This window comes from Physella acuta, unplaced genomic scaffold (assembly GCF_028476545.2).
Source record: "Physella acuta isolate Inbredline_101_S28 unplaced genomic scaffold, ASM2847654v3 ptg001076l, whole genome shotgun sequence".
Lineage (NCBI taxonomy): Eukaryota > Metazoa > Mollusca > Gastropoda > Physidae > Physella > Physella acuta.
In genome coordinates, this window is record NW_026732593.1 from 132,878 (window position 1) to 145,268 (window position 12,391).

A 12,391-nucleotide genomic window follows, 5' to 3' on the forward strand; every position below is an offset into this window, starting at 1 on the left:
ACGTGGGGCGGATGAAGTAGAGTTTATCTGTTTAAGAGACCTCGGCATATGAAGGGATAGTGTGGTCAGCGCTATACCAAGCCGCCTTTTTTTCTTAATGTGAGTTAAGTAACCATCAGAGCTGGGTGGACTTAGGGTTCTTTGAACTCGGATTCGAACTCGCGACTTACCGATAGGTCACGCCGTCCCAAATTATTTCATAACAGGATGTGTTTACAAAATAAATATTTTCAACTTTTTAATTTGATCTGGCACATCGTCCCACGTGACCTGACGTCACGATCATGTGCCATCTTAGCTAATCTTAACGAGTGAATTATTGATGCTACAAGTAAATGTGTGTAGGGATGCGATGGGGGGGGGGGGGGGGGCGGGAGGTTTAGAGTTAGTGGCATGTAGGAGTTTGATATTTTACAAAAGAAGATCTACACAAGAGGGATAAGGGCAAAAGATCTATTTTATTATTATAGATGACCTAAATATAAAGATTTAGATAAAATCTATAGTGGATTTTTTTTCCCTAGCAAGCAATTCCTTTCTCATAACTCACAATTTAATTAACCTAATTTTTGTTTTGATTTCAACCTACACGCGTTTAAAAAAAAGATACGTTTTGAAATTTTCTGATTTATACGAGTGGGTTGATTTTGCAAGATGGCCGCTGTTGTCATAGCTACCAAGATTCCAAAAATAGATTTGATAATAAAAACACACGATGGTTTACCTTATCAAAGTTACATCGAAATAAATATTCCCTACTATGTAACTTTTTAAAAACTTGTACCGGAGTTAACAACCCACTTCAGCTGGTCTAGCGCTAATATTTTCGCTTATTAAACTTACTAGGCATGCTGCCCAGCTTCGCTTAGGCTTTCGAAAACATTGAGAATTTGAATGCTTAATTAATTCGCCCGAAGGTCGGTCTACGACCTCAAGAGTTATGAAGAGGTTCCTCCGTGGACATTTTTTTTCGATTTATAGCTCATATAAGGTACCGGTCAGTCGAGGTCAGTTTTGACCCCCACATCGTAGACTTTTCGGCCAACCGGCCCCCGTGTTCTGTCGCACCAAGGCAAGATCATGCCAAATTTGAAGCGCCTGCGGCGCCGGGAAGTGCCCTATCGGACACCCGACAATCTAGATCTCGAGCTAGATTCCTAAAAGAATTTTTTTTTAAGTTTAGCCCGAGCATAATAAAAAAGAATACATTAACCAAGTTGACTTGCTGTGTCTCGAACCCGCACCACCTGCGTGGTTTAATGTACACTAACATCTCCGCTATTTAGGCACCTTATAAAATACGGAGAATGAAACACGTATTTTAAAATCTTAACTTACGCGAATATGCCTATTCTTTCAAATTAATTTTTTATCCCAAATTAGCCAGTTCATAACAAAGATTTTGTATAAAATAAATAAGTCTTGAAATAGTTTAGTCCTAATATAGAAATTTATTTTTGGAATTGATTTTAGAGAAGTTAGAGTCTAAATCTAAATCTTAGCGTCTACGTCTAGATCTAGTTATTGCGTGGATTTAGATTTAGATTTAGTCTAGATCTAGAATCTCTAGATCTAGAATCCAAATACATAAAATAAATTTTATGAGTTTAGGCCGGAAAAATTGTATTGTATACATTTCATAGTGTACGTAGATCTAAATCAAATTTGAATGAAATAGTTCATTTCTTTTCATTCTAAACACGGCAGATGACGTCATTAGTTAATGTATGAGCAATAGTGACGTCACAGTTTTATGCGTTCTTTTTCACATATATTAATGCTTTTCCGGTTGCATAAATAATACTGTTTCTCTACATTCGAATACGCCTTTAATTTTTATTTTTCTTCTTTAACTAAAATTGTGGTTATACATTTAAAACATCTAACATATTATTTTCAACAAAAGTCCGTAAAAAGTTCTTCATATATCGCTGCCGATTCTGACGTGATGTCCGGCGAAAATATTTTGCGGACAGACAGAGAGAGAGAGAGAGAGAGATGTGCGAACGTGGGGATTTATATATTAGGATATAAAGTATATTAAAAATTGTAATTTAGTTATCAGTAATAATAAATAAATAGTTAAAACGAATGTTAAATTATACTTTAATAGACAACTGACTGGTGACCCAAGTACGGTCAACAAACCACGCCATATTTCTGGCAGAGTTAAAGGAAACGGAAATGGCTCACTAAATGTGTACGTCCGGTTTTTTTTAGTCACGTGGCGACATGGTGTGTGCAATTTTATGACGGAAATAATCCAGGACTGAAATTAGAATCTTTTCGACTAAGTCACAACGTGATCAAACAGAAAACTGTGTGATGTTGTGTGTCATCCGTGAATTAGATAAAAGAGGCAGGGGTTCTAAAACTGGCAGACTGGTGGTGGGTGTATGCGTCAGTAACAAGGGGGTAGTTCTTGAGAATATTTTGAATGTGTTCACTAAGTGTCCGTTAAGAGACCGGCTTAGATTAAGAAAAATGATGAGGTTAATTGTGTTTTATATTATATTTTTGTCAGAAATTTAATTTCAGCGTTTTTTCCACATACATTTTTTTTCCATTCGGGTGTGGGGGGGGGGGCGTTGGATGCACTTGAAATCTTTGTTGGGGGTACACTTAAGTTTAAGGGAAAAGCACGGACATTCGTTATATGATTTATTTCCTGTATAATTTAAATGTATTTCTAGTTAGTCGGTGGGGGGGGGGGGGGGGGGGGAAGTGGCGTGCTTCGGAATGCAGTGCCAACTCCCCACCCCCAACAAAACGTGTGTTTTTTAATTGGAACCACTATTGTCTCCATCCCCCCTCCCTAATCCACACGCCCTCCCTTCCATTATATCGTCGTTGCTTCATTTTCCTAATATTGATTAGTTTGATTCAATTCGATTACTACTTACTCCAAATACATCGATAATTGTAAAACAAAACAAGTTAACCAAACTGCAGGATTTATCAAGGATAACAGTACTCATTGGAGCACCGTCTCCATGCCAGATTGACCGTCCCTGACCTTTTGTATAAAAGTTTGACCATCTCAAGGCCACTCGAACCGCCTGTGTACCAGCTTGACCATCTCGTATACTCTCCCACCATCACTGACATGTACTCAACTTGTGTACACACACAAACCGGAAGTGTGAGTATCATCGTGTGTCGCACCAACCGGAAGTTTGAGTATAATCGTGTGTCGCAACAACCGGAAATGTGAGTATCATTGTGTGTCGCACCAACCGGAAGTGTGAGTATCATCGTGTGTCACACAAACCGGAAGTGTGAGTATCATCGTGTGTCACACCAACCGGAAGTGTGAGTATCATTGTGTGTCACACCAACCGGAAGTGTGAGTATCATTGTGTGTCGCACCAACCGGAAGTGTGAGTATCATCATGTCACCTACCCTAGTCACGACAATCAAACAGGAATTAACATTTAAATTCCTGGCTATTATTTTCTTTCTGGCTATTATCATCTCGTTACGAAGTAACCATGGCAACGGACGGGTTTTCTAAAGCTGTTTGGTTTTCCCTTCATCCCACGCGTCTTTAACGCTGCGCACTTGTTTTTAAAATATCAGCCAACTTTATCAACAAAAGAAAACACTGTCACGTATCTTGGAAACACCAGCAATAAAAATGGTATGGCGTGGTCTGACTGTAGAGCGCAGACTACCAACCAGAGAGTCTCGAGTTTGTATCCCAGGTTATAGTTCATCGGAAGTCTACCTGCTTTGATGATACCTGACTAACATTAAAGAAAGTAAAGGCAGCTGGGCATAGCTTTGATGGTACCTGGCTCATGTTAGGGAAAGTAAAGGCGGCTGGGCATAGAACTGACCACACGGATCCGACAGGGCAAGTTTACTTTTTTTTTACAAACATCAAACAAAATAACCTACACATAACCACCATAGAACACGAGCCCTCTACTTATTAACACTCAAATATCAACGGTACCCTAAGACCTAATGGTACCCTAAGACCCAACGGTATCCTAAGACCCAACGGTACCCTAAGACCCAACGGTACCCTAAGACTCATCGGTACCCTAACCTGCAGTACCCTAAGATCGTACGGTACCCTAGAGTGCGACACTTCGAATAGTGTACACAGCAACATTGGCCAAACCAGGTTCCGTTACTCTCATTAACTCCAGTTGTTCTCTGCGTACCAAGTGATTTTTTTCTCATGGTCTCATTATAAATAGATTTTTCCCTTCATGGTCTCATTATGAATAGTTGTTTTTTTTCTTCATGGTCTCATTATAAATAGATTTTTTTCCTTCATGGTCTCATTATAAATAGTTTTTTTTCTTCATGGTCTCATTATAAATAGCTTTTTTCTTCATGGTCTCATAGTTTTTTCCCTTTATGGTCTCATTATAAATAGTTGTTTTTTTTCTTCATGGCTTCATTATAGTTTTTTTCTTCATGGTCTCATTATAAATAGCTTTTTTTCTCATTGTCTCATTATAAATAGATTTTTTTCTCTTCATGGTCTCATTATAAATAGATTTTTATCATGGTCTCATTATAACTTGTTTTTTCTCAGTCTCGGTATAAAAAAAAAATTCTTTAAAAAACAACCTGGAAAACTTTAATACTTGAACATCTAAAAACTCGCCCAGATCAGCATTAAAAATTCAGCAGTTCAGGAAAACATTGAAGAAGAATTAGGACCAATTAAAACCACGTGGTCCGTTTCTTAAGCCTGTTCTCATTAGCGTGTGTCGTTTCTTCAGTAGTGAGAACATGCCAAGATCCAGATCACACCATCTCAAAGAAATATCAATGTTACGACACACGTTTAGAAGAGATCATAGAACTTTGGGAGAGCGCAAAGAATAGGAAGACGACATAAAACATTCCATACAGAGACTCAACGAAGCTATCGGCTTATTTTATCTAGTGTTTGGAGACATCCACACACCATTCAACACATGCAACATTATGAACTTATTTTCACTCATTCACACAGCATTCACCACATGTAACATTATGAACTTATTTTCACTCATTCACACAGCATTCACCACATGTAACAGTATGAACATGTATTCATTCACCCACACAGCATTAAGCCATGAAACAGTACGAACTTTTATCCACAAACTCGTCAAACACAATAGTACAATGAGTGGGGTTAGTATGTATTGTTCCTAACTCGAGTCATTTTTTGCCGGTCGGTAACGTGTGTATACAGGGTGACACACATAAGACACAAGATAGTGACACATATCAGCACATATAAACACAAGACAGTGTCACACATCTACACATATAAAGATATAAGATAAAGACACATAAAGCTCAAGGGAGCTACACACAACTACACATATAAAGATACAAGATAGAGACACACAAAGCATACATCTACACATAAAATTCAAGATATTCACACAAATCTACACACATAAAATACATGACAGTGACAAATATACACACATAAACACAAGATAGTGACACACACCTACACATATAAAACACATGAGAATGACACACATTTACACACATAAAACACATGAGAATGACACACATTTACACTCATAAAACACATGAGAATGACACACATCAACACACGTAACACACAATATATTCACACAAGTCTACACCGATAAAATACAAGAAAATGACACGAATGATCTTCAGATTCCAGAAATAAACTCTAGTTGCTGACAGAACGATGTCGTTTCAACCTTTCTCAACAAGACGGGATCGAATTTGAACTTTTTATAAATGCGATACAGAACATTTTTCCTGCACTTTTATTTGACATTTGTCACACAGATCGCTAGAAAGGACCCCAAGCAAGGATTCGTCTGGATTCATGTCATTGTGTTTAAGTTTATTTATTCATTTCTTACAAGCAGTGGCGTAGCGAGGTCGGGTGTCACCCGGTGCGGCACTTAATGGTGTCACCCCCCAGAGGCGTAGCGACCCTCCCCCGTGCCCGGGGACAAACTTTCAATTTTCGATTTGCACCACCCCCCCCCCCCCTCCACCCTTGTCGAGATTTGTCAAATTTGCTCTTAAAAGACTTTTTAACACTCTAATTAATCACTAAATTCAGTGGAATTATCATTTTTTTCTATATATTTTGCTATTTTTTGCCTTGGTGTTGCCCCCCCTAAATGGTGTCACACGGTGCGGTCCGCACCCCCCGCCCCCTGCCTTCGCTACGCCACTGCTTACAAGGAAACGAAAGTTCGAATTGATTTTGTCTAAACTGATAATCTCAGATTAGCACAGTTTTATTTGCCATTTTATAAACCTAATCTAGAAATACTTTGTTTGAAATTTTACTACATGTAGCAGTGGCGTAGGCAGGGGGGGTTAGGGGGGGTCATAACCCCCCATAGACCCCTCGGTATATAGAAAAAGTATGAGGGGGGGTGCAAATCGAAAGTTTGAGGGGGGGTGCAAATCGAAAGTTTGAGGGGGGGGGGTGCAAATCGAAAGTTTGAGGGGGGGGGGGGGGGTGCAAATCGAAAGTTTTTCCCCGGGTAAAAATTGGACCCCCCCCCTTGAGACGATCCTGGCTACGCCACTGACATGTAGTATTATGTAGTAGAAGTATTTTATTTTACTGGAAGTCTAGTTAATGTAGGATAGGTTTCTAATATTTCCGGTCCTGTAATGTAGGATAGGTTTCTAATATTTCCAGTCCTGTAATGTAGGATAGGTTTCTAATATTTCCGGTCCTGTAATGTAGGATAGGTTTCTAATATTTCCGGTCTTATAATGTAGGATAGGATTCAAATATTTCCGGTCTTGTAATGTAGGATAGGATTCTAATATTTCCGGTGTAATGTAGGATAGGTTTCTAATATTTACGGTCTTGTAGGATAGGTTTCTAATATTTCCGGTGTAATGTAGGATAGGTTTCTAATATATCCGGTGTAATGTAGGATAGGATTCTAATAGTTCCGGTCTTGTAATGTAGGATAGGATTCTAATATTTCCGGTCTTGTAATGTAGGATAGGTTTCTAATATTTCCGGTCTTGTAATGTAGGATAGGATTCTAATATTTCCGGTCTTGTAATATAGGATAGGTTTCTAATATTTCCAGTCTTGTAATGTAGGATAGGATTCTAATATTTCCGGTTATTAATCCCCTCGCATTGTCGAACTATCAGTTTCAATACATTTAAAGCTTCTTGATATTGGGCTTTGAGAAATCAATATCACGCCACTATTATCACATACATAAATGTGCGATTCTACTATGTTAAGTTAGTAAAGCGCACACACACCTAGTTCAAAATACATAGTAAACCAACATACATACATATACAATGGAATAGCACAAAAAGAATATCAACAGATGCATTCACACAAATGCAAAAAAAAAAAAAAAAAAAAAAAAAAACCGCGTTGTATCAGCTATTCTTTTAAAATCATTACACACACATCTCATTCATACAAACTAGAATAACTCTCACTTATACACACGTATACGCCAGTGCTTACACACATACACACTCTATCGTAACTCTAACTCACACACACATACATTACCACACTATCCTAGAGTACAAGACCTTGCGTCCATTGACTGTGGACAGTGTATCGACCTCTGGATCATCGAATCACTTAACTATGTCAACATGACCCATACGTTACCACACTATCCTAGAGTACAAGACCTTGCGTCCATTGACTGTGGACAGTGTATCGACCTCTGGATCATCGAATCACTTAACTATGTCAACATGACCCAGCTGCCTTAATGAGCCCCGGGTTAACGATACCTATCACTTCTAATTGCTGTCGTCACTTCCTGTTGTTTTGTTACCACCCACCATCACAAAATCTGATAGCTGTACATGATGGTATATGATGGTACGTAATGGTACATGATGGTGCATGATGGTGCACGATGGTACATGATGGTACATAATTGTACGTGATGTCGTGATGGTACGTGATGGTATATTATGGTACGCGATGGTACATGATGGTACATGATGGTACATGATGGTACATGAAGGTACATGATGGTACATGATGGTACATGATGGTACATGAAGGTACATGATGGTACATGATGGTACATGATGGTGACTTAAATGGTGACTTATCCGCATGCATTGTCAACGATAACTGGCGCCATCGTGTTATTCCGGATTTAAAAAAAAAGAAATGTTGAAAGCTGTGTCTGTCTTACTATGATGTGAGCTGTTTTAGATGACGAAACACGTCCCAAAGTATCTTGAACTTACATTAATACTGCAGAGGGTGAAGAGGGATAGGTGTCCATGTTGATTTGTTGTAATAGGAACATGTAATATCTTGCTGTCTGTAGTGGGCGCCACCGTGTTTAGGGTGCTACAAAGTGTGTAGGGCGCCATCGTGTTTAGGGCGTCATCGTGTTAAGGGTTCTACAAAGTGTGTAGGGCGCCACCGTGTTTAGGGTGCTACAAAGTGTGTAGGGCGCCATCGTGTTTAGGGCGTCATCGTGTTTAGGGTGCTACAAAGTGTGTAGAGCGCAACAAAGTTTTAAGTCTTCTTCTTCTTCTTCGTTCTTAATTATTAGTGTTGAAGGGGGTCGAGATTTATCTGCCAGTGGGTTTGAACTCGAGACTTTGTTCGAATTTATCAACCATGAGCTTTTTGCCGACTCGACCACGCCTCTAACACAATTAAGCGGTACGTGTCAACTGGTTATGCGCCGTTGAGGCCATTGACTCCGATTTCAGCCTGCTTTTCTTTTTGGATTTGCTTCCATAGCCTTTGTCCAACCAAGAACAAACTACAAGGCAGCAGTTGTTTAATTTTGGAGTTTTCTCTCCTAGAAGAGTGGCTGTTCCAAGCTAACGAGCCTCATCTGCCCGAGGGTTCGAACTCGAGACGTTTCGGTTTAGCAACCATGAGCTTTACCGACTCGACCACGCCGACCCCTAAGTTTTAAGTAATGTTTAGTCTTTAAAGATGACGCCATACTAATTGTATTACGACCCCTTCCCCTAGTTGCATGGGCATTTGATGCTTTGTTTTTCGGCACTTAGACGAGCCTTTTAATCAAATTCTCCATTAGACACATCTGTCTAGTTTGTTTTTGCCGTCAGAGCGGTTAACAAACTTAGACAATTTTTTTCCAAAAATAAAAAATACCAGCGCTTTAGTGTCAATCATTTGCTTTTTTTAAAATATTTTTTCTATTTTTTTTTCTTTTCTTTTCAATTCGATATTTTGTTTTGTAAATAACCATTTTGTAATTCTCTTTCATATAGATTTTCGAGAATTTATATTTTCTATTAAAGTAATTGCAGATTCTTTTGAATGGCATTTCGTTTGTTACTTCACTTGACAATGTTTTTCTGTATCAAAAGGATTATTCATCTGAGCATCATTGATTGAGATAAAAGCAAACTTCATGAAATCAAATTTTGAGTTTTTATTTTTAGTTTATTTTATTTTCTTAATGCTGAAGATTGCCGTGGTTATACATAAAATGTCTTCTTTAACTCTGACTTTAAAAAAGTAATTTGTTCTCACTTTAGTGAACTTGATTGTATAACACTGAACCACACTAATTTTAAAAAATATGTCAATTGGTTGGTTAGATAAGTCATCTGATTTGTCTAAACAATCGTGTCCTTGTCTACTGTAGTCTGGTAGGCCGTTAGGGGTGCCGCAAGAATCATGCTAACCAACTGAACCATTCCCCTCCGTCCTCTACCATCTTCAGTATCCCACATCTACCTCGTATTCCTGTGTCGCCTATTTTCTAGATATTTTACCTATATGGGTGTCACCAGTTTGCGAGATATTTACACATTTTTTGTGTGTTTGCCAAATTTTATCAAAAACAATTTTGTGTCTCCAGTTTGCCAGGATTTTCAAAAAAAAAAAAAAACAAAGCAAAAAAAAATATGTTACCCCTGTTTGCCACAAATGTACACATTTTGTGTGTTTGCCTTTTCAACAACGAAAAAATTATGTCCCCCAGTTTGCCAGATTGTTTTTTTTTGTGCTTCCCCATCTTGCCAAATAAAAAAATAAAAAACGTTTATGTCCCCAGTTTGCCAGATATGCATACATTTTTTTGCGTGTTTGCCATGTTTTTCAAACCAAATTTTTATCCCCAGTTTGCCAGATTTTTCAAACCAATTTTTTGTCCCACTTTGCCAGTTTTTTCAAACCAAATTTTTGTCCCCAGTTTGCCAGATTTTTCAAACCAAATTTTTGTCCCCAGTTTGCCAGATTTTTCAAACCAAATTTTTGTCCCCAGTTTGCCAGATTTTTCAAACCAAATTTTTGTCCTAATTTGCTTGTTTTTTTCAAACCAAATTTTTGTCCCCAGTTTGCCAGATTTTTCAAACCAAATTTTTGTCCTAATTTGCTTGTTTTTTTCAAACCAAATTTTTGTCCCCATTTGCCAGAATTTTCAAACCAAATTTTTGTCCCCAGTTTGCCAGATTTTTCACCTTCACCTGGCAATATGGCGAGGTGCTGTGCAAGTCTGTCCACTACATGCAGAACCTGACCATTATATGTTCGGTGCTTAACCTAACAGGGTTAAGCTTAGAAAGGTAAGTTAACGTTAGGTTTTTTTTGTTATTATTGATGGAGGGGGGGGGGCGGCCGGCAGTTCTATGAACTTAACCCCTATTTGAGAAAGTTATGTTTTTGGGTTAGCTCTTTCTTTAGAGTTAAGATAAGACATGCCCTGAGTCAGTGTAAATCCTAAGATTAGGAAATTTCCACTGTAGATTATGGTAATCTGTTGGTGTTAAGTTTACAATGATCAGACCAGACCCATCTCTCACGTCGTGACCGCGCCCACTAGTAAGCGCCTCGTTGCTATGGAAACGTTCTGGTTTCTTTTTAGTGTTGAGCGTAATTGTCTAGAACTCAAATGACAAGGCAATTAAAAAAAAAAGAGATGATAAACTTAATTAACAGAACATAATTGCAGTCTACGAAAGTTGAGAAACTAACCAAAAAAAAATATTGGACTGGATAAAAAAAATTACATTAAAGAAGAGCGTTGCGAGTTGTTTCTTAGTTGTTCCTCAGTTGTGTTACTAAATTGCTACTAAATTATTGTATGTTAATTATTTTTGTTTTGAGTTTTTGTGTAGGGCTTTTCTACTTACTGTAATACACAGGACCACACAAAGTATAGCGTACAATACAACGATTTTAACAATATACTAGAAAACAGTATAAAATATAAAAATGTCTATATATATATATATATATATATATATATATATATATATATATATATATATATATATATATATATATATATATATAGTAATATAATAAATGTTTTCGATACAAATTACGGTACACAATACTTTACACACTCGTCCACGTCCTCTCTCAACCACACACGCCAACCAACAACCACACACCTTAGCATACGCTCTGTAACAGTCACCCGTCAACTGACACACATCACGTGAACACTTCTCACTCCATGTTAACACACTCAACCAAGGGCTACAGCTGTATACCAAAAGAGAGTACCTGTCGTTCGAGCACACAACACACACACACAATCATGGGACGCTACATGTCAGGGACGTAACAGTGTGCTAAATTTTGGACTGTCACATAATTAATAATTAAATATAAGAAATGAAATAATAGTAAGCATAAACTAAGGCTTTAAAATCCTTTCACAGCCTTCCACACATTCTTTAAAATGTACACCGTAGATTGTGGTCAGACATAAAGGTATTGCAAAATCGCTTATTACATAATTGACACCTTACATAACGTGTTTTTAATAGGCAAAAACAAATCAATTAGAGAATCACGCGCAAGAAAAAAAAAAGAAACCACACGATTTGAAAAAGTAATGAGACACCAGTGTTTGTTTAGTTGTCGATTGATTGTGATGAGGATGTTTAATTGATTTTAACACACAAACTTTGCTCGAGTTCTGATTTTTTAAAAATCTATAACTCGTTATATAATTAGTAGAAGATCTAATTAAATGAGTTAATTTGATTTGTTATGTTAGGGATGGGGTAATTACATAAATTTAATGATCATAGTAATTAACACCATTTTTCAAAACAGATAGAACGATCTAAAATATTATCGACAGAAAGAAATCTTATCAATCTATAGCTTAAACTAGAGTCTATCTGTAGGCCTACCTTACCCTGATTGTTCCAACCATTTAGACAATAGACTGGCGACTTACCTGAAGGCTCAAACCCGTCCCTCTTGCTGTCCTCAGGTATTATGCGATCTTACACCCAATGCGAGCTAAGTACACGTGCACGGTGAGCATGGCACGGCGGTTTGTGGTACTAATCTGGACCATGAGTGTCATCATGGCGGTTCCTATCTTGGTCGGACAGGTCAGTTCTGCACATTGAATATATATATATATATATATATATATATATATATATATATATATA

The 12,391-nt window shown here is 37.7% G+C and overlaps 1 protein-coding gene across 1 annotated transcript in view; it reads left to right on the forward strand.

The window, feature by feature from the left end:
• The window catches only part of LOC131955538 (QRFP-like peptide receptor), a gene marked incomplete at its 3' end in the record, with an annotated part of 47,454 nt that extends 35,126 nt beyond the window's left edge, over positions 1–12,328 (forward strand). Inside the window, exons 3-4 of the mRNA XM_059319694.1 lie at positions 10,416–10,537; positions 12,205–12,328. Coding sequence (XP_059175677.1) covers positions 10,416–10,537; positions 12,205–12,328 — 246 coding nt within the window. The remainder of the gene's footprint in view (positions 1–10,415; positions 10,538–12,204) is intronic.
• Positions 12,329–12,391: the final 63 nt, after the last annotated feature.